The 22,677-nt window shown below is 35.7% G+C and overlaps 1 protein-coding gene across 1 annotated transcript in view; it reads right to left on the reverse strand.

Annotated features, from left to right (window-relative positions):
- LRPPRC (leucine rich pentatricopeptide repeat containing) overlaps positions 1-22,677 on the reverse strand; it is a 112,686-nt gene that overhangs the window by 49,338 nt on the left and 40,671 nt on the right. Inside the window, exons 15-23 of the mRNA XM_077915239.1 lie at positions 11,398-11,425; positions 9,556-9,613; positions 8,372-8,478; positions 8,080-8,157; positions 7,692-7,736; positions 7,249-7,362; positions 6,117-6,247; positions 5,351-5,436; positions 3,728-3,935 (exon numbers count right to left, since the gene is read on the reverse strand). Coding sequence (XP_077771365.1) covers positions 3,728-3,935; positions 5,351-5,436; positions 6,117-6,247; positions 7,249-7,362; positions 7,692-7,736; positions 8,080-8,157; positions 8,372-8,478; positions 9,556-9,613; positions 11,398-11,425 — 855 coding nt within the window. The remainder of the gene's footprint in view (positions 1-3,727; positions 3,936-5,350; positions 5,437-6,116; positions 6,248-7,248; positions 7,363-7,691; positions 7,737-8,079; positions 8,158-8,371; positions 8,479-9,555; positions 9,614-11,397; positions 11,426-22,677) is intronic.

Raw genomic sequence — 22,677 nt, forward strand, 5'->3', positions numbered from 1 at the left:
TGATCCTTGACGAAAAATCATCTTATCACTGTCCTGTCCCCCTAGGGCAAATGAACCACTTTTGTCCTTTGGCACTGATGATGCTAAATTCTTAATTGCAATAATGGAGTAAAAGAGCCAAACCTCCTTAATTTCCTTTCAGCACATAAAGAGTTTTACTCTAAAAGGCATGCATTCCCATAAATAATAAAAGTATCCAGTACAAATGAAGATGCTAAAATTGAAGGGGAGTGTGTATGACAGAATAACTAGCATTTTAAAAAGTATATTTCCCATTTATATAACATTTTAAAGTGCTACAGTGAGTTTTAAAACTTTTATTATAGGTTCATCTTACAAAAATTGTGACCTTTATGAAGAACTCAAGATTAATTTAGCAAGAGTTCTGGGAGGATTAAATATACAAAGTCCATGATTCACTTAAATTAAATGCATGTGGGCATATACAGATTATAGCACAAATCAGCAAAGAAAAGTCCTTAATGGAAAGCAGAAATTAAAGCTTCTTTGATCATTTGTACTAAATAATCCAGTTAAACAGCTTCAGATATTTTTCATATGCAATGAAACCAAAACGGATAAGCTATAAAACAAGTGCATCTGAAACTACATCATACAAATTTCTATGCTTTTAAACCTAATGGCCCAGATTTATTAATTTCATTTCCTTTACCATAGCATAAGGACTAATCAAAAGCTCTTTTAACCTATTTTAAAGCATTTTTTTCTTCCTTAATATGGAGGACCCAGATTATTTCCAGAATCAGGCACGATTTCAATTAAAAAAAATTTAAGAAGTTACCAAAAAAATGTTTAAAATAAAATTCATTTGGACTACATGTGGACATGTGGCTTATAAAATAATCCTAACATAAATGAAACACATGAAGGTTTTACTGAACTCTGCATATCTTGCCATTTAATACAAGTATTACCATTTTGATAATACAAAAACAGATTACCAACTTCTTTACAATTTCACAAACCTGTTATTATTTTGTATTTCCCTTTGCAAATAACAGAAACAAAATTATTGTTTTCCATATCCATAAAGCTTTTTATTCATTTTCCAAGTAAGAAACTGACATAGTATTACTTTCTCCTGTGTTTTATTTACTGCTGGGAAAAGAAGTTTCAAAATTAAGATCTTACTAAATTTTAAAGATCATCTTTCTAAAAAAACCAATCTCATGTATTTGTTTCAGAATTAACAATTTTTAAGGGACAGTCTCTTTAGAGTCTTTGCAGTGGCATTCCAAAAAGATGCTTTTCTTTGAATGAAAAGACAAAGATTTTATATGATGTTCTGAAATATTTCATACTTTTATCTCAAGTCTGAATAAATAAGGCTTATTCTCCAGATGAGCTCATACCTGCTGAGGTCAATTATGTGATATTATTGAAGATTAAACATATTTAATTAAATCAAATACATGTGGACTTTTTGGCAGGCTATTGTAGCTAATCTTTGTACTGTACTTGTCATGATTCTGAATTAGTTATCTTCCATCAGGGAAAACACAATTGAAAAAAGTTTTCAAAGACAATTTTTCCTCCAACTTATCCAAGACTAGAAGTGCTACTACTGTTTTCTGCTATTTTATGAACATGAAATTTCCTTTATCTCCTCTTTATTATTCTCATGACTCTAAAAGAGTCAACAAAACCTTTTAATTATGATAAACTGAAAGATCTGGCTATGGAGACTATCTCTACAAAGCCAAGATAGCAAAAAAGACTGGACAAATTGGGGATCCAATTTGAGGTGGCTCAGCGGTTTAGCGCCTGCCTTCGGCCCAGGGCATGATCCTGGAGTCTCCGGATCAAGTCCCACATCAGGCTCCCTGCATGGAGCCTGCTTCTCCCTCTGCCTGTGTCTCTCATGAATGAATAAAATCTTAAAAAAAAAAAAAAAAGACTGGGCAAATCAAAATAGTAGGTAATAATTTCTCTATGTATCTGAAAGTAGTAAGAAATCACACACAAAAAAAGATACTAATTTAGTTTCTCTAGACCAATTAATAAGGACAGTCAAATTTTACTGAGACACACAAATCTCTGTACAATCAGAAAACAGAGCATACTCCAGGTTAACAGCTGAATCTCATGATATTTCCATTTTCCTGTGGTAAGTTCTCCTTGGTTCATGAGCCCCATCTGCAGACCTCTTTTAGAAAACTTTCGTGTCTTCTCTGTCTTCAAAGTATTTCTATTTGTAAGATACTTTTCTACCATGGCCTCGTTTTCATTGTTAATTATTTTATTTTTGCCCAGTAGTGGAGGAGGGTCTAATTCTTCTGGGCACTGGGCCCAATTCTTTCAAATCCCTATGCCGAGCTCCACAAGCAATTTGCGGAGATGGGTCTTTCAAACAATCAAAAAAATTCTAGTAGGAAGCATATTAATTATAGGATTTCTATATAAAGTTGGCTGTGAACATGAGAACTCACTAACATAGTAATTGTTTGAATCGCTATTTCTTTTAAAGGATGTAATGCTGAGATTGTAGAGGTTAAGATCTGGCCAATCATCTAACTTGATAAACTGTTTTTTGATTGGATGGCAAAGAAATTATTTCATGAAACATATATGTGTTATGTATCTCTGTGTGTATAAATATATATACCCACATTTCCTAACATGGAGCCTAGATGGATTTTTGTTCCCCATTTTAAATTTAATACTAAACCATTCATTATAGTCAATTAATTATACTCTTTAATAAATGAAGAAAAACTACCAGAAATTTGGGAAGACTATGAGAACCACTAAGATGTATCTTTTATTTTTCTCCTAGCATTGACAGGGCCACATCCTCACTAAAATCAGAAAAATCCCACACACTTATCTTGATGAGCACTCAGCAATATAAGGAAGTGTCGAAATCACTATATTGTACACTTGAAACCAATATAACTCTGTATGTTAACTACATTGGAAATAAAATAAATCAGAAAACGTCAATCACAAAATATGTAGATTAAAAACTGCATTAAGCCATGAAAAAGACGAAAAGGAAATATCTAGGAAACTTAAAGGAAAAAAAAAAAAAACAAGTGCCAAAAGAAAACAAGATGATAATGATGCTTAATACTTAATAGTCTTACTATAATGTTTCACTCGTTACAAGAGTAGGGTTTTTATGATTTGCACTGCAAATAAATTGGTCACCAACATGAGCATTCCAAATGTAAAAAATTTCAAACTCCGTAAACCTCATTGTATCAACAAACTTATCTTCCTCCCCCAAGGCACAAAGATACCTTCTACAGTATTTTTCAAAATTAGAATAACTGTATTGGCATATGCTATTAAAATCAAATACCACATGGAGAAAAGGAGCACCAAAGAGATGCTGTTACATTATTACCTGAATGACAGTCACAATGCATAACCAAAAGCCCCAGAGAATCCTTCCTTCTTACATTATTAACATCTTAAAGCTCAAAACTGTGAAAAATTGGTTTCAATTTCATTTAATATCATCACATGCCCCACAAAAAAAAGAATCACACCACAGACCATTCCATTGAGAAGTAACCCATAGGACCACAGGGCAGCTCATCATTTTAAAGGTCACCCAGTCCATATGAAGTCCCCTTATTCGGTGGCTAATAACCTCCATGGCTTCCACAGCAGCACAGAGGTACTGACAAAGTATAATCCCCAAATGATCAGACTCATTATTTTAATGCCAACATTTAAATTCAAAATTCAATTAACTTACTTTTCCAGATAGAGTGTGACCAATGGGGAACTTAAGGCAGTAGATGGTTTCGCTAACCCTAGAGTCATGATGGCTTCATGCAACTGTTTCACTGTTTCAGTTTCACCTCTTAAAGCTGCGCCATTTAGGATGTGGAAAAAGGACAAGAGTGTTGCATCTTTGATAAGAACATCCTTCTCTTTCATCTCCTTTAGAATGTTAATAGCATCTACAATGAAGTAACACAAAAGACCCTTAGGTAATTTCATGTAGGGAAAACAAACTGCTATTAAAACAGCATTTCAAGCCCAGCAGGAATGTAAATTCTAGTGTATAATGCCGATTTCAAGTTAATTACTACTTGCATTTCTAAACGAGACTACAATTATAAATCCACAATAGCATGGTTTTATCATTTCCCTGCAACTTTGACTACAAATTATAGATAGGGACTGTGTGCCCACTCTGCACCACATAACCCTGTACGGTCTGCCCTATAGCTGTAAGATCCTCCTAAATGGATGCTTTTATCGTTCAGAGCTAACATCTGCTAAATCACATCATTGTTTCTTCAGCAGATGGCTTGTCAGGAGGCCAGATAATAAAGATGTGTTTACACTGTATATACAGCCAGACTAATGGTCTGATACCGATAGGGCCTGTTTGCTATGTCGATACTAATTAGCCAAGCAGAGCCAATGAAAGCTTTCCAAAAGACTGCATGTTAATACATTAGGTTCATTAAGCTTCATTAGGAAGGCAGAAACAAACATTTTAGGATATGGAATAAGTGCATTTTTATAATGTTGTTCTTAATTATTGCACAGACAAATGTTTTGACCGCTTTTCAAAAAGTGATTTTAAAAAAGCAGGCTAATCCTTATAAAGAGTTTTCTGTCTTAAAAAGACTTCCTTTAAAAAATCCAATGTTCAAATCAAATATTTTTTTCTATGCATTTCTCACTGTAAAATTTTTTTTTAGATCTTCTCTAGAAATAAAGGGAAGAGAAGAAGGCTAAAAAAGAAAGTTTCAAAATAAAGCCCAATGAGAAATTTAAGAAAAACAAACAATAAGAACATATGGTGAAGTATATGTAATTAGGCTTAGTATTATCTCAACAATGAGAAAATTAGAGTATGCATATCAGCTATATAATCAGTGAGGCTTTCTCTGCAAACTTCTAAATAAAATCCTACTAAACCATATATTTTTTGCTAATGTTATTAAAAGTTAAGACAAAGACTACTGGAAAATTCATATTCTTAAATAAAGGTTATGTTTATAGGTTTTATGTTCAGCTTTCAGACATTCTTAAGCAAAAACAAAGCCATTAGTGCAGGCATATCAGCAAATTGTGCCATAAGTCATGATCTTCAAACTCAATCCAAACAGCAATGCTAATAAAAACTAGCTGTAGAAATGCAAAAAGCACTGAGCTGTGCAAATGTAAATGACAAGCTTGCCAATCCATTAAAACTAATGGCCTACACTGTCCATGCATCTCTGGATGGATTCACATGCAAATTTGTATGCAAAGTGTTCAAGCACTTTGCAGGACATGATATACCATTAATATCAATTCACATGTTATTCCAGTGGCAAGATACTTGCATCACATATTTCCTTTATGTGCCGAGGCTTACCTTGGAGCTTGCCATGTTTTCCCAATACTTTTACAAGGCCTACATACTTGCTGGTGTCAAGGACAGCAGATGAATCTAGACGGTCACTAAAAATTAAAAGTACATTTATATTATGTTGAAAGTTGGCTGTGAAAAAAATTGCAATAGCCATTTTATCCTTCTCAAAAATGCATCAGTTGTTCTGAATTGTTATTAACACATGCCTCTACATTTCAGTGTAGGTTTATTTCTGAAGCCATATTCAAATTCACAAACAATTGTATTCAAAAATCTAACACTAGCCATATATTGCATCACCCCATCTGCAAATGATATAAATTTAGGAACTCTTTTGTTTCATGGTACTTTAGGTGATTCTAACCTTGTCATAAACATTCAAATACTCAAAAGGACATATTTTCAATCAATAAATCTATCAGGATGGGAAACAAAGATACCTGAGAAATGGACAGGATGTTGTTTATACTATGGTCGAGAAAGGGAAATGCTAAGCCTTTGTAAAATAGTTACCATCACCCCTGTTGTGATATGCACTTATGTAGTCAATGGGGAAAAAAAACCTTGGCTTTAAGGAATAGGGTGTCTTGTACTTAAGTAATGACTCCTTGCTGAAAACAAGCCATAATTAATCAAAAGGAGTCATATTATGAAATTTCAAAAACACTGACAAAAAATAATTTTTAAAAAGAGTAATACTCAATTTACATGATCCATCAAAGACTATCAGCATAAATGCTGATGATTTGCTTCAGTGCAGAGTACTCACAATTCTTGTTTCAGGTTCAATGCATCTTCTGCATTATCATGTCGACAGCACAAATTTATTAAAGCAGCATAGCCACCAACAACCATGTCTGATTCATATTTTGCTTTCAATTGAAGAGCTTTTTCCATGTTCTAAGATAAAGAACAGAAGTAAAAAAGGAAGAAATGATATAAAAGTAAAAATGTGAAATCTCTAGGTTTAGCATTCAGACTGTAGAAAAAGTTAACAGCACTTTAAAAACAAATAGATCCAGGTTATTAACTTCACTTTTCTCCTTGGTCATTTTATTCACCTTTTAAAAAGCAGGCAAGATACATATATAGGATTTAAGATTTGTTACATGTGATACAAAAACAAGTAATTGTGCCAAATGTGATGTTTTAGCTCTATAAGTATTATAAAAAAGATGTCCAAATTAAGTATGTACCAAGTTAGCCCCTACTCACAGTCCAATTTCCATACGTAGAACTATATCATTGCAAAGTTACTCACAGTCTAATTTAATATCCAACTAAAGTGAAGAAATATTTTAGAATTCAACAGTACCATGTTATAATCTTAACGTCAGTTATGTTTTTTTCCTCTAAAAACACAGGCATACAACCAAATCATATTGAACTAGAAACTGAAAAAGTCTAGTGATATACCACAAATTGCAGACACACACTAAAATGAACACAAAGTACAGCTGGACGCCTGCTGAAAAAAAGGCAAGAGACCCTTTATCTCAGAAAGAGCTTTTTTCCAGCAGGAAAATGGAATTTCAATCCCTGCATTAACAACCTAGTAATATTTGACTTGCAAATGACTACTGCATGTATCAGTTGCTTGACAATCTAGATATAAGAGACCGGAGCCATGGCTTGAAAGGACATTTGGCATGTATGATAAACCTATCACGGCTGTTACTATCATTCACTTTGCAGATTATCGTAAACAAACTACAGCAACCCGAAAACATGCCATTCAAGGTGTAGCTGAAATTAGTTAACCTTTCATTTAATTGCACTTTTCACATGCATGACGTATAATAATCAATTGTGAAAATCATAAATATGTGGCTTCGCTTACTTTTATCTATAAAGAATTTTTTACCTTAATAGCACATTTGAAATATTTAAACAAACGTTACCTCTTCTGAACAAAGCGCTAGTATGAGTTGCCTTAGAACATCTCCTATAGGTTGATTTTCAGCTTTTAGTTTTTCAAGTGTAGTCTCCAAAACAGATGATGGCAGCTGCATAGTCTACAGGAAAAGGAAAGTAATTCACTACAAAAGGAAAATGTGCCCCTTGTCATTCTTCCCTTTAAACTGACCTTTCCTAGAAGTATAAATGCTATCAAGGTCATTAATCTGGGGATCCATGGATGGACTCCAGGGATTTTTTTAAACTCCTGAGATACACATGCAAATTTCTTAGATATGCTGATTTTTCTGAGATGAGGAACAGCTGTTATCAACTTCTTAGGTGTATACAGATGACAAAAATGTTAGGAACCACTGGGTTCATAAGGACCCAAGCTAGAATTCTCTGTAATTAAATGTGGTGGTTATAGTATGTAGAACCTACTTACTTTTCGAGAGTCAATCTTCTCTCTATCAACCAATATATTAACATCCTAAAATTGAGATTTAAATTAAAATTAGAAAACACATGGAAAAATATATTAGCCAATGTCAAAAGGAATTTTAGAAGTTTCAGCTCATTTTATTATTTTTCTGTCTTTTCAAAATCTTCCAGAAATTCTATTCATACTTCATTAACCATTGTAAAAAATATTTTAAACACATTCTTCAATATATAAACAGTATTTACTAACCATCAATGAAAAACCTTCTTTTAATGGTTGTCATTTAAGTAAACGGTTTTTGGCCAGAAGCATCATACTAAATACAATTTTAACATGCTTTTATATATAAATTAAGTATTTTTTAAAATTTTGATTACTATTTCACACACACCTTAATCAATTCAGGAACGTGGTAGCTATCCAGTAGATTACGAATGCCTCTGTAGAGATTTTCAGTAATTTTTACATTCTGTACAAAGGGAAAGAAGAAAAAAAAAAAATCCTGAGTTTTAGACAACCAAACTGAAATTTGTCTAACAGAAATTATCTCAGACATAATTTAAGTCTCCAACTCGTGTATGTCATTGAGAAGTGGTCTGGTTGTACTTAAAAGCAGCAATTTCAAATCTAATAGATACATGTCAGACAGGACAGGCATTATATAGCAAAAAATGAAATGGTACCATCTCCTTCAGCTGATGGAAGTATTGTCTCAAACGCTCCTCCTTGGCCTGTACCTCTGAGTCACTCATGCTGTCAATCAAGTTATAAAGAAAATAGCCAACAGCTTCTGTGGAAAAAAACAAGAGAAAGCATTCCACTAAAATTACTGAGACTGTCATGTTATCAAGATTAATTTATAAGAAATCATTTTGGTGTGAGATGTCACCCTGATGAGAGGCTCTGAAATGGCAACACTGATCACTGAGGCATAGAGATTATGTGGTTTGGGAGCACATATCTAACTGGTGAGTGAAAGGAATATTAATTATTTTCAGACCGAGTGACAGCTTTTCAGTACTGAATCTTACTTCAATCTATTTTTTTCCACCACTCTGTGACAGAAGTGGTCCTGCCCAAGGCCTTACCCCTTTCCTGTCCAAATCACAAGGAGGAAGAATAAATAAACGCCTTGTACACATTTCTGCACTAATCTTTTGGTGGGCAATATTTAGGGAACACATAAAATTAGGAACAACTGTCAAATGTTGAGTATAGAAAGTTAAATAATTTTAATAAGTAGATACAGTAATCCTGTGGAGAGCTGCCTATTAGCCAATGAAAAACCAAGATTAACAAAGATGTTTTGTAACAACAGTAATTTTCCTATGCATTCAAGCATAAAATGTATACGGCCATGTGTTAATACCTAAGATAGAAAATCTGAACTTTCAAGAAGGGTACCTTCTTGAAAACCATATATTCTAGGCTTTATTATATGGAAAATAAAAATCATTAAATGCCAAAATACTATATTTTGGATAATAAATTACATTTAAGTGGGGGAAAAGCCTAAAGATTAAAGATCTCTTTTATTTAAAATTAGCCACACCTGCAAAACATTAAAATAACAAACACTAAGAATGACTCATCTTTAAGTCTATTTTCCTAAGTGCTATACGAAGCATTTCCTTTCTTCAAACAGAAAAAAAGCCTCCAATCCTGTCTGTAAAACAATTACGATGATAAAACCAAACACCTCAGAGATCTCAAAATGTTGTGGTTATCAATAAAAAGATTTATAACTAAATGTTTTCAAATTTCACTTTCAAAAAGAAAATGTTTACTGCTGTAATCCTTCTAGCCCATCATTACACAGAAGAATGGATTTGTGGATAAGTTACAATCATCGAAATTGAAACGCTACCCGTTGGTCCTGGAGGCTCTTGGCAATAACGTCCATCCTTATACAACAGTTCTGTTATCTGGTAAGACAGAAAATGCACGCATTGCAGCAAGAGAAGCAAACAAGAACAAATACAATCTGAAATTGAATTCTTGAAATAATAAAGCTTCTTCCCAGTAAGGTATTATTCTATATCACAGTAATTCAACACTACCCCCACCAGCCAAGGAAATTGTTTCGTTTTTAAATAATAGGTTTGTCTTTAAAAACAAAAACAAAACAAACCCATGTTGAAGGAAAACTACAATGTTTCATGAACTGTCACTAAGAAACCCTCCAAACAGATTTGTTTATATATTTTGTTTATATATTGTTTATATATTGTTTTAAAGAAACAGGAAATAGTTTATAGGAATTATCAGCCAATATATTTCTCATTGTGTTGTTTTTGGTCTTATTGAAATTGGACCAGTTTCCTCCTTTCAAATGATGTATTACAGAAATAATAAAGTAAAACACACTGGACTGCTAAATAGTTAAAATTTTTTTTTTTTTAGTTTTTTCCCAATGACATTTTTCCAGGTATTTTAATGGCATTAAAACCAAAGGAGTCAAAAGCTCTAATGTGCTTGTTCTCACAGATTCCTATCAGTTGATTGTACAAACACAACATTTATTCAACATTAATTCTGCTAGCAAAATTTTAACTGAAGAAATCCAAATATGTATTTAATGATGAAAATGACTACAAACCTACAGTACTGACCTATAACTTTTGAACACAGTATTTGACTATACATCCTTGGGATAAAGACAGTAAGAACGGAAACAAACGGCTCTTTTCCAAAGTGACATAAGCTAGGAATTCTGAACTACTTTATGTCTATTCTATGACTGAACTTATTTGCTCTTAAGATAGTGCCTCGCATGCACTTACTTCTACTACTATTAATTTGCTAATATAGAAAATTGGGCAAAATTGACCATATCTCACTTCACTCCACCATGAAAATCATGCTGCACTTAATGGCAATTCAAAGGACAGTTAAGATAGAAAGTACTCAAAAACAAAGCAAAATGAAACAATTTTCATCTACAAACTGTTTTTTTTATTATTTTTTTTTACAAACTGTTTTTTAACTAACAGACATGTATAGAAGGTAGGCAATACATTCTAGCAGAAGTTACAACCATATAGTAGATCCAAGATAGCTACATTTAATGCCGAATTTTGAACAGAAACACATTTCATGAATAACCAATAAAACAATTTTCTTGTCAAAAAAACTCACTTCTAAATATAGATTTCATGATCATAAATTATAACTGACTATATAGTTTGGCAGTATAATACCTGAAACAGAATTAAATGAAATTTAGATTTTTAAGAATTTAGATTTTTAAAAATTGGGAATTCCAGTTAATAATGTACATTGATTTTTAGTTATGAATATTTCTTGCAATTCAGCATAAGGATAATTGTAGTTCCTGCACAAAGGTAGTTAACTTCTTTAAAAAATAGTAATTTAAAATTGATCTATATATCATTCACATATAGATACACAAATATGTATATGAATATATTTCTTAAACTAGTTATTAAATCTGTAAATCAAATGTCACTGCAATAATGTTAGCAGCTATCCTTCAAAAAAGCTGAAAACCTTACAAAGAATTTAGGACTAAGGATCACTTTGATAATAAATTTCATGCTCTACGAAGACAGTTTTAAAACTACCAACTTCAAAATTCTAAATTAATTGATTTATAATAACACATCATAAATTATGAAGCTATTACAACTTTTGCTCTTAATAGCTTTTTATATATCCTCTTTGGAATTGCAGTATTAGGAGGACTTACCTTGCTCCAAAGATTTACATCCATACACCTGCAGAGGGCAGTAAAGGATTAAAAATAAATACAGTGTTTAATAAACATTTTAAGTTGAAACATAGTAGCAATTATCATATGCAATGCATACAGATCAAAGCCATAAAATAAGTAAGTAAATAAATGTTTTCAAAGTTAAGTTGAAATTTTAGGACCAGTTAATTTAGAAAGGCTGGCTCTTATTTTGAACCAATAAAATAGATTATTTTGGACAAGAATCATTAAGAACCATCCCTAAATCTTTGGGTCCAAGTTTCATAGAGCAGGATACTTACATACGCTCAAAACATCTGCCTAGAGACTGCTTATTACTTGTAATAGAAAGATGGAAATTATGTAACGGAGAAACTGAACATCTTCACTAGGTGATCAAAATTACCAACCCTAAAGGGGCACAAATAGACATTGTATGTTTTTTAGGCTTCATCCTCTGAGGACAGAATATCATTCTTGTGGTATGCCGGGCAGTAATGTATAACCTAAAGTTAATCAGGGGGAACCATTGTAAGAGACATTCTATTAAAAACTGGCCTGTCGCCCCCCCAAAATGTTAATGTCATAAAAGATAAAAGCTGAAAAAGTGTTCCAGATTAGAGAAAATTAAAGACAAAAGACAACTGGGATGCCTGGGGGGCTCAGCAGTTGAGCATCTGCCTTCAGCTCAGGTCATGATCCTGGGGTCCTAGGATCAAGCCCTGTATTGGTCTCCGTGCTCCGTGGGGAGCCCGCTTCTCCCTCTCCCTTTACCTGCTGCTCCCCCGTTTGTGCACTCCATAAAATAAATAAAATATTTTACAAAAATCTTAAAAAGACAAAAGAATATCCTTGTTCTGCACAATTACATACTGCCATATTTAAAGGTAAATGGTCATGACACATACAGCCTTAGCCTAAAGAGTTAAAAAAAAAAATCATTATCTTTACGTGTGTATATATATACGGATTGATAGATGGAGAATAAATAATGATAATGTGGCCAAATGCTAAAAGTTAGTAAATGGGGCATATAAGAGTCCTCTGTGCTATTCTTGTAATTTTCTGTAAATCTGAAATTATTTCAAAGAAAGCAAAAAGTAGGGCAGCCCTGGTGGCGCAGCAGTTTAGCGCCGCCTGCTGCCCGGGGTGTGATCCTGGAGGTCCGGGATCGAGTCCCACATCGGGCTTCCTGCATGGAGCCTGCTTCTGCCTCTCCCTGTGTCTCTGCCTCTCTCTCTGAATGAGTAAATAAATAAATCTTAAAAAAAAAAAAAAAGAAAGCAAAAAGTATGGCTCACCAAAATTTTTCCTATTTAAATGAAAAGCCATTTATAGAATAAGATAACCAGTAAACACTGGTCTTACACTATTTCTAAGCTTTGCAAATTTTATGTCTGTAAGTTCTATATATTTATTTAAGATATATTTATTTTTATTTGAGAGAGTGCACACATGTGCATGGGAGTTGAGGAGCTGGGGGCAGAGAAAGATGGAGAGAGAAACTGAAACAGACTCCATGCAGAGCATGGACTCCTGAGATGAAGTGACTCCTGAGATCACAACCTAAGCTGAAACCAAGAATCAAGAATTTAACTGACTGCACCAACCAGGCGCACCGTCTAAGCTCTTTATATTTAAAGATGTCATCTACTTTAAAAAGATTAATTATGTCTTAATAGTAATTTTATAATGTAAATGTAATTTAATTAAAACTTATAAAATATATTACATATATACATTTACATTGTAAAACGCCCATAAAAAAGCAATAAGCCTTTTTAAATCTGTACCCTTATAGGCTTTTTTTTTTTGTTTTTTTTTTTTATGACAGTCACAGAGAGAGAGAGAGAGAGGCAGAGACATAGGTAGAGGGAGAAGCAGGCTCCATGCACCGGGAGCCTGACGTGGGATTCGATCCCGGGTCTCCAGGATCGCGCCCTGGGCCAAAGACAGGTGCCAAACCGCTGCGCCACCCAGGGATCCCCCTTATAGGCTTTTTGAGGCCTTATATAGGTCTTTTTAAACTTGAGGTTGGGCAGCTTTGAGTGGACTGAATTTTGGTACAGTGAGTTAACAAGGCACTTATTTTTATTTTGAAAACATATTCAGAATGGGGGTGCTTTGCTGGGTCAGATCATTAAAGCAAGCAACTCTTGAGCTCAGTGTTTTAAGTTTGAGCCCCATGTTGGGTATAGGGATTACTTTAAATTTTTTTTTCCTTTTTTCAGAATGAACTATACCAACACATACAACAACTTGGATGGATTTTTAAGGGGCATTCTGCTGATTAAAAAAAGGCTGGTCTCAAAACACGACAACTATAAGTCCATTTATATTATCTTTGCAAAATTACAAGTTATATAAATGGAAAACAAATTAGTGGTTGCCACAATTAGGGATGGGGTAGGAGAAGTGGTAGATTATAGGGGATGGTGCTGGTAGAGGGTATGTGCAGTGATGAAGTATTTCTTTATCCTCACTGCAGGGATGTTACAAAGTTATACATGTAATAAATGTGGGAACTACACACACATATTGTACCAATGTAAAATTGCTGATTTTGATAATGTACTACAGTCATATAATATGTAACCAGTGGGGGGGGGGGAGGACACAGGGGGCCTATGTGTTGTTCTCCACCCATTTTTGCAACTTCTGTCATTCTATAATTATTTCAAACTAAAAAATACAAAAAACATGTTCCATGTCCCTCTGGAATCCTCTTATGATGAAATCATCCTTTCCATTGATGCACATTAAGAAAAAACTTTGAAAAAGAAGATGGATTCTTATCTATAGGTTGGAAAAAAAGGTTTATGAAGCCCTAGGTTTATTATAGTGTTTATTTTGATTCGGGAAAAATTCTTTTTTTTTTTTTTTATGTATTTATGATAGTCACAGAGAGAGAGAGAGAGAGAGGCAGAGACACAGGCAGAGGGAGAAGCAGGCTCCATGCACCGGGAGCCCGACGTGGGATTCGATCCTGGGTCTCCAGGATCGCGCCCTGGGCCAAAGGCAGGCGCCAAACCGCTGCGCCACCCAGGGATCCCTGATTCGGGAAAAATTCTTAAGAAATCAGTTAATAGAAGAAATGATAAACTGACCCAAAAACCATAGCTCAAGGCTGTAGCAGAAAACAATCTCTAAACTGTTACAAGTTTTCATCTCACCCATTTACTGACTACAGAGCAGCCTCCTCTACTTGATATTTCCATATGCAAAAATAAAAGAAAAAAAGACTTAAAAAAAATTTTGTCAAATAGTAAGTGAAAAAGTGGGAACTCAAGAGATGAGGATAAAATGTTACACAGTGAACAATAAACTACAATAAAAGTCTATTATTAATTTAAAAAAAATTAGGTATCTTTTTTGACCAGGTTAGAAATAGCTTTATTTTTATTTTTATTTTTGGAAGATTTTATTTATTCATTCATGAGAGACACAGAAAGAGACAGAGACATAGGCAGAGGAAGAAGCAAGCTGCCCATAGGGATCCTGATGTGGGACTCCATCCCAGGACCCCAGGATCACGGCATGAGCCAAAGGCAGACACTAAACCACTGAGCCACCCAGGTGCCCTAAAAACAGCTTTAATTCCAGGAACTTTAAGCCTTGGTGCCTACCACATCTAAGGAATTGGGTGGGTGAGGGAAGGAGAAGGGAAATCAAGAGTTTGCGAGCAAGGTGCCAATGCCCAAAAGTAAACAATATTAAGTGGCAAGACTTAAAGTGGTTTGTTAGCTTTCTGGTCATGGACCCCTTTGGGAAGCTGATGAATCCCTCTCCCCAATTACTGTTAATTTTATCAGGTGCAATATTATAGGGGTTATGTTGTTGTATTTAAAATAGGGCACCCCCAGTGGCGCAGCGTTTTAGCGCTGCCTGCAGCCAGGGGTCTGATCCTGGAGACCCAGGATCGAGTCCCACGTCAGGCTCCCTGCATGGAGCCCGCTTCTCCCTCTGCCTGTGTCTCTGCCTCTCAGTCTCTCTCTCTCTGAATAAATAAATTAAAAAAAAAAAAACTTATTTAAAAAAAAAAAAAAGTTCTGGGGGCACCTGGGTGGCTCAGTTGGTTAAGCGTCAACTCCTGATTTTGGCACAGGTCATGCATGATCTTAGGATAGTGAGATTGAGTTCCCCATCTGCTTGAGTTCTCTCTCTCTCTCCCTCCCTCTGCCTCTCCTCCCCCCTTCTCCCTCTCAAACGAATGAATGAATGAATTTTTAAAAAGAGGTGCCTGGGTGGCTCAGTCAAGCATCCAGCTCTTGGTTTTGGTTCAGGTCATGATCTCAGGGTTCAGAAATGGACCCCTGAGCTCAGCAGGGACTTACTTGAAGATTCATACCTTCTGCCCCTCCCCTAACTTGAGTGCATGCTCTCTCTCAAATAAATAAATCCTTTTTAAAAAATTAAATAAGTTTTGAGATGTATACTAAAGTATTTATAGACAGAATATGACAAGAGATCTGTAATTTAAACAGTCCATTCTGGGGGAGAAGGGGGGCTAGGGGAGGAAAAAAATGAAACGAGATGGCCAAATCTTAACTGTTGAAGTTGGCTGGTGAATACTTTTGGGAGTTCTACTTTTGTAAATGAAAACTCCACAGTAAAACACAAACACCATCTCTGGTTTAAATGTTGAACCTCCAATCCAACTCTCAACATTAATAAGCTGGGCTTCCTTTTTAAGAAAAGCTACTTAATCATATCTTTCATTAAATATCAACTTACCTAAAATAAAAAACACTAAGACATTGAATTGTTCTCAAACCAACATTAAGTACCCAGTGAAGGCATGGAAGTAAAACTTCAAAACTGTTTATGTATCTAAAATAACAGACAATGACTAAAAGCCCTTGAATGTGAACTACCTTGAATGTGAACCTTCAGGATAAATGGCACAGATTCAAAAAGAAAGTACAGAATCCTTTAAAACTAAGCTTTTGTAAAGAATAGTCAACACTTCTTCACTGCATGCTCACTCCTAAATCCAATGCAATCTGACTTCTGTCCCCAAACTTCCACTGAAAGTACTCATTAAAATTACCACCGATTTCAACTCAAAATTCAACTAACACCTTCTGATCCCCTGACTATTTTAAGATTTGTGTTGTTGATCATTCTCTGCCAATCTCCACTGACACTACTCAATCTCTTTCAGAAATTCTCCTTCCCTTTACTTTTAAAACAATCCAGCATGTAGAGGTTTAAATTCCTTGTTTAACAGAAAACAGAAAGGCTTAGTTAGTAGGGGCATAGGACTCTCTTGGTAGAGCATGTGACTCTTGATCTAGGGGTCATGAGTTTGAGCCCATGATGAACAAAAAGATTACTTAACAAAAAGGGAAGAAAAGGCTAAGTATCTGCACCTGAAATTTCAAAGGCACCCCAGAAGGTCCCACAAACTGTTCATCATCTACGCCTTACCTGCACCCTTTTTCCCCCCTCTTTGAATAGCCACCATCAGTCTTTCCTTCATTACATTTACCTTTCAATGGCTCAGAGCCATGACTCAAAGTCCAAACCTCATGAGTTAGAATGAGATCATTCCTGAAGGGCCCCAGGCTACCATTTTTTGGCCTTATTTCTTCCCATTATTTCAGTTTCTTGGGCTACCATTTTACCAGTCTACCTTCAGGTCCCCAGATGCACGGTTCTGTCGGCCTCACTGCCTTTGCCTGGAACGCCCTTCCTTCACCCTGGACAAATTCTTACTCATCCCTTGATACTCAGCTCAGTGCCTTCTTTGCACATCTTGTCCTGACCCATCCATCCCCTCCCTTAACCTTGGCAGAAGAGACAGTACCTTCTCTTCCACGTGCACATAATTATCAAGACCAGTTTGCAGTTGCTTTCTTACTTTCCGATCTCCACCTATGAACAACTTGGCAAAAAGAAGTTTCCTGTTCATCCTTGACTTACCTATTATCTTGTGGTCCCAGCCCCAGCAACACACAAATAGGAGCTAATGTTTCTGAGCACTCAAATTATAGTTCAGGAAGTACTTCCCCTCCGCCTATAAAATGTCACAGGTGGGAGCCTCACTGGCTCATTGAAAAGAAGACCATACCATCTGGCATTTAACTTGGTGGATTCAATAGGGCTTATGTGAGAAACCTGATATATTCTTCCAACATATGAAAAGCAGCACCATTACACAGTGGCATAAAGTCCCACTTGCCAAGTTCAAGTTATTGCCATGAGTCAGGGAATCCCTCCTTCTATCACAAGACTCTGTTGTGGCAAAAAAGACTTAAATGCCTGCATGTCAATTCTAAAGCACTTATCTTTATGGTATGTTATACCCCCAGTCAAGTTTTGAACTAGTTTCAGTAACACTTTGCCTTTTAGAGGTGACTCAATATTTCTGGTGGTGGTGTTTTCAAAAACATATAGTATGTATACTGCTCTCTTTCTAATTTGAACTTTCTTCAGCTAGCACTATTGTTAGGAACAAAGTCTTACTCATACTTAATATCAGCTGCCTTGGATCTGACATAAGAATTTACTAACTTTATCAGTCAGATCCAAAATGCCTTTGAAAATATTCTTATAAATAGGCTTATTAAAAAAAAAAGTTTAGAAGCAAAAATTCCTTAATAATCTTAAATAATCTCACCCTAACTAAGCAGTATTGAATCTAAATACTATTCTATGGCAACTTTGCCAACATATGTTAACAGGCAATTTAAAAATTGGAAAACTGGGGTGCCTGGGTGGCTCAGTCAGTTAAGCATCTGCCTTCATCTCAGATCATGATCCCAGAGTCCTGGGATCAAGCCCCACACTGGGCTCCCTGATCAGTGGGGAGTCTGCTTCTCTCTCTTTCTCTGCCCCTCTCATTGCTTGTGCTCGCTCTTGAGCTTTCTCAAATAAATAAATAAAATATTTTTAAAAATAAATTGGAAAACTTCAGGAAGGCATATACTTGATTGGTAATTAATGCTCATGTCTTGAGCTTATCAACTTACAGAAAGACTAGCTCACCACTCAAAGACTACTCTCAAAAGACATGAAGAAAAATAGTGTTGGTATTTCAAAACTATTGTAGGATAGCATAAAAAATTAATCCGGGCCAAGAAGTTACAAAATACATGCTGGGAACTACTGCCTGTGGACTCTGAACCTAGCACTAAGAGACAGTTTACACTAAGGGTAGATAACTATTCTAAAACTGAATTCCAATAGTGAAATGCATATTCAAGTTTCCCTTAAGATTATCTAAAGTGACTACGATATCTCATTCAAGAGCTCTATAACTTCTTACATTTAAGATGACTATGACTTTTTTTAAGGAAGAACTAAGTGAATCTTAGATGTTAATCCTTACAGGAGTCTCAGACGGTTAATTTGAACTCTACTGGGAATGCTGATCAATACTCAGCTTTCTTCTACTCATTCAACCAATTCGAAAGTTGCTAGAGTACAACAGGACCTGGAGAAGCATGTGATAGGTGACTGCTTCAATAGTTGTATTGAATGTCCTGCAGAGGTTTTTTGTTTGTTTGTTTGTTTGTTTGTTTTTAAAGATTTATTTATTTGAGAGAGGAAGGGAGAGGTGGGGTGGGAGAGGGAGAGAAACTCAAACTCCACTGAGCCCAGAGCCCAACCCAGGGCTCTACCATACCACCCTGAGATTTTGACCTGAGCTGAAACTAAGAGTTGAAACCAAGAGTCTAACACTTAACTGACTGTGCCACTTCGGTGTCCCTTTGCAAAGAGATTTTATTTTTTTATTTTTATTTTTATTTTTAAAGATTTTATTTATTTATTCATGAGAGACACACAGAGAAGAGAAGCAGAGACACAGGCAGAGGGAGAAGCAGGCTCCATGCAGGGAGCCAGCTGTGGGACTCAATCCCAGGATTCCAGGATCATGCCCTGGGCCGAAGGCAGACACCAAACCACTGAGCCACCCAGGGATCCCCGTGAAGGGATTTTAAAATACACATACTACTCATACTACTCAACTTAGCATCAACTAAAAGAAGACTACATTGTAATGTTTAAGATACTGGATTGCAACAACACTGATTTTGTTCTGAATTTTTAAGTTTTAGGAGTGCAAAAGAAAGAAAAAAAATCATCTCTAGTCACAAATGCTTCAAAATATGCACATGTTCTTCTAATACCAAATTACCACAGCCTGAAACTTTTCTATATCTACAATAAGAAAAATTCACCAACATAATATAATTTTAGAACCCACAGATTCAAATACTTTTCCCAGAGGGACTAGTTACAACTTGCTATAGCACACACTAACAAAGAGGAGAGACCCTGATAAAGAGCTCTGGAGACCTACAGCTCAGTCTTTGAGTACTTATAATCACATGGGAGCGAGGCAACAATCTGAAGCCTAGGTAACTACCTGAGACCTTTCCAGAGACTGAAAAAAAGACAACTGCCAAAACCCACACAAGCATTAGACTAGCTCACATTCCCAATGATCTCAAAAATATATGGGCTAGGGGTGCTGGCTGGCTTAGTCAGTGGAGCATGGGACTCTTGATCTCATGGTTGTGGGTTGGAGGCCCACACTGGGTATAAGAGATTACTTAAAAATAAAAAACCTTAAAGAAAACCAAAACAAAAACAAAACATGGGCTAACAGGCAGGATACTCAGAATGATACTGCTTCAATAGTGAGGCTGAATTAATTTAGTGGGAATAATTCTAGACTGAAGACCATTCTAATCCTGCCTAACAAAGCATAAAAGCAAGCACTAAGGGCAGCCCAGGTGGCTTGGCGGTTTAGCACTGCCTTTGGTCCGGGGCCTGGTCCTGGGGACCCAGGATCGAGTCTTGTGTTGGGCTCCCTGCATGCAGCCTGCTTCTCTCTCTGCCTGTGTCTCTGCCTCTCTCTCTCTCTTTGTCTCTCATGAATAAATAAATAAAATCTTAAAAAAAAAAAAAAAGCAAGCACTAAGAAAACTATCATAAACTTAAAACATCAGAACAAAGCTCAAAAATATGTAAAGGAAAAAAAAATATGTAAAGGAATACAAAAAAAAAAACAAAATCCATATTCAACAGAATGAATTCCACATCTGGTATCTAAACAGAAATTACAAAGAAGCAGAAATGTATGATGTATAATGAGGCAAAAAAGACTAACCAATAAAAACAGACCAAGAAGTGACACAAATGATAGAATTAATAGACAAAGACATTAAAACTTCTATCAACAATATCTCCATATAGTCAAAATGGAAGAAAAAAGTATAAGCATGTTAAGGAGATAGAGAAGATATATTTTTAAAAATCCAAACTGTAGGGATCCCTGGGTGGCGCAGCGGTTTGGCGCCTGCCTTTGGCCCAGGGCGCAATCCTGGAGACTCGGGATCGAATCCCACGTCAGGCTCCCGGTGCATGGAGCCTGCTTCTCCCCTCTGCCTATGTCTCTGCCTCTCTCTCTCTCTCTGTGACTATCATAAAAAAAAAAAAAAAAAAAATTAAAATCCAAACTGTATATCCAGAAATGAGAAATATCATATTTGAGATTTAAATATATTCTAAATGTGTATCTACCTCAGTCAAGCCTCCACCCTGCACAAATTTGTCTACTTTCTCCAAAATAAAGGCCAAGTTCCTTTGTTATTTACCACCTGATCTCAACCACCATCTCCAATCTCCACAATAAATACTTGCTGAAATAAAGGGAATGCCTAAACACAGAGGTAGAAAATAATGCCTCCGAATTAATTCAACAGCATTGATCATGTGCCAGGTATTAATCTAGGCTCTGAAGATAGTGCAATAAACCAAACACATAGCTTATGTTCTAATCATCCAAACAGCTGCCACAAAATCTGTCACAAAATAATAACAAAAAGATACACATGCCTTTATTAAGAGCCATTTACTTTTCCAAATTACCACAACTTAGGTTGCCTAATTTCCCAGCCCACAACAAATCAAAAACAGCAAATTATTTAAGCGTGTGTAGGTTACTTACAGTAAATACACTGAAAGTTGTCAAGAGTGACAAGAAAAACTCTTACAGCAAAGAAGGGGACACAAAATTAAAAGCAGAAACAGAAAACACAGCAAGCAGATGCATATTTACCAGAGGGGCAAAGTATGCAGAGACATTAAAACATACTTTAATGATTAAGACACTACAAGCTCAATGACTGATCAAGGTATATAATTGGAATATACAATTTTTTTTCCCATCACATTGCATCAACTTTATAGTCTAAGTACTTTGTTTAAGAAGCCAGGACAGGGATCCCTGGGTGGCGCAGTGGTTTAGCGCCTGCCTTTGGCCCAGGGCGCGATCCTGGAGACCCGGGATCGAATCCCATATCGGGCTCCTGGTGCATGGAGCCTGCTTCTCCCTCTGCCTATGTCTCTGCGCCTCTCTCTCTCTCTCTCTCTCTGTATGACTATCATAAATAAATAAAAATTAAAAAAAAAAAAAAAAGAAGCCAGGACATGTGAAATATAACAAGTGCCATTTAAACAGAGCAAAAAAATATGTTAGGTTAAAGAAGGAAACACGTATGACATGGAGGTTTATATGAAAAACCTTTTCAAGACATTTTTCAAGGGTAATCAAATGACATTGTTACTATGCTTCACTTCATAATAAACTATGGGTTCTGAACTATTTTTATGGGTTCTTTTTTTAAAATCTGGCTCTACTGGGTGTTATACAATATGTTGGCAAATTGAATGCAAATAAAATATTTAAAAATAAATAATCTGGCTCTATAGCATTTCTATACACTTAATTATGTATTCTGTATTTTTCAAACTTTAATGTTAAAGGCACAGTCCTTGGTTGGTTTATTTTTTAATGTAAAAAATAACAAGACTAGAAAAGACTATCACAGAAAAAAGTGGAACTGCACTGGCTAAAGAAAGGGCAGTAACACGGAATCCCACCTACCTGTTCTCTCTCTCCTTGCCTATAATGGAGGTTCTGGAGAAGTCTACAGAAAATCCTCATGCTCCCACCAATAAATAGACTAAAAATTACTGAGATTAGTGTCAGAAGTCATTAACATTATAATACAGAAAGAGTGACAAAATTAGAAACTCATCATTTTCCAGCTACCACTGCAAGCAACTGATTCAACAAGATTACCAATGGCTGCTAAAACCACTGAATGGGGATACCTGGGTGGCTCAGCAGTTTAGCGCCTGCCTTTGGCCCAGGGCATGATCCTGGAGTCCCGGGATCAAGTCCCGTGTCGGGCTCCTTGCGTGGGGCCTGCTTCTCTCTGCCTGTGTCTCTGCCTCTCTCTCTCTCTCTTTCTGTCTCTC

The sequence above is a fragment of the Canis aureus genome, chromosome 11 (genome assembly GCF_053574225.1).
Source record: "Canis aureus isolate CA01 chromosome 11, VMU_Caureus_v.1.0, whole genome shotgun sequence".
NCBI lineage: Eukaryota > Metazoa > Chordata > Mammalia > Carnivora > Canidae > Canis > Canis aureus.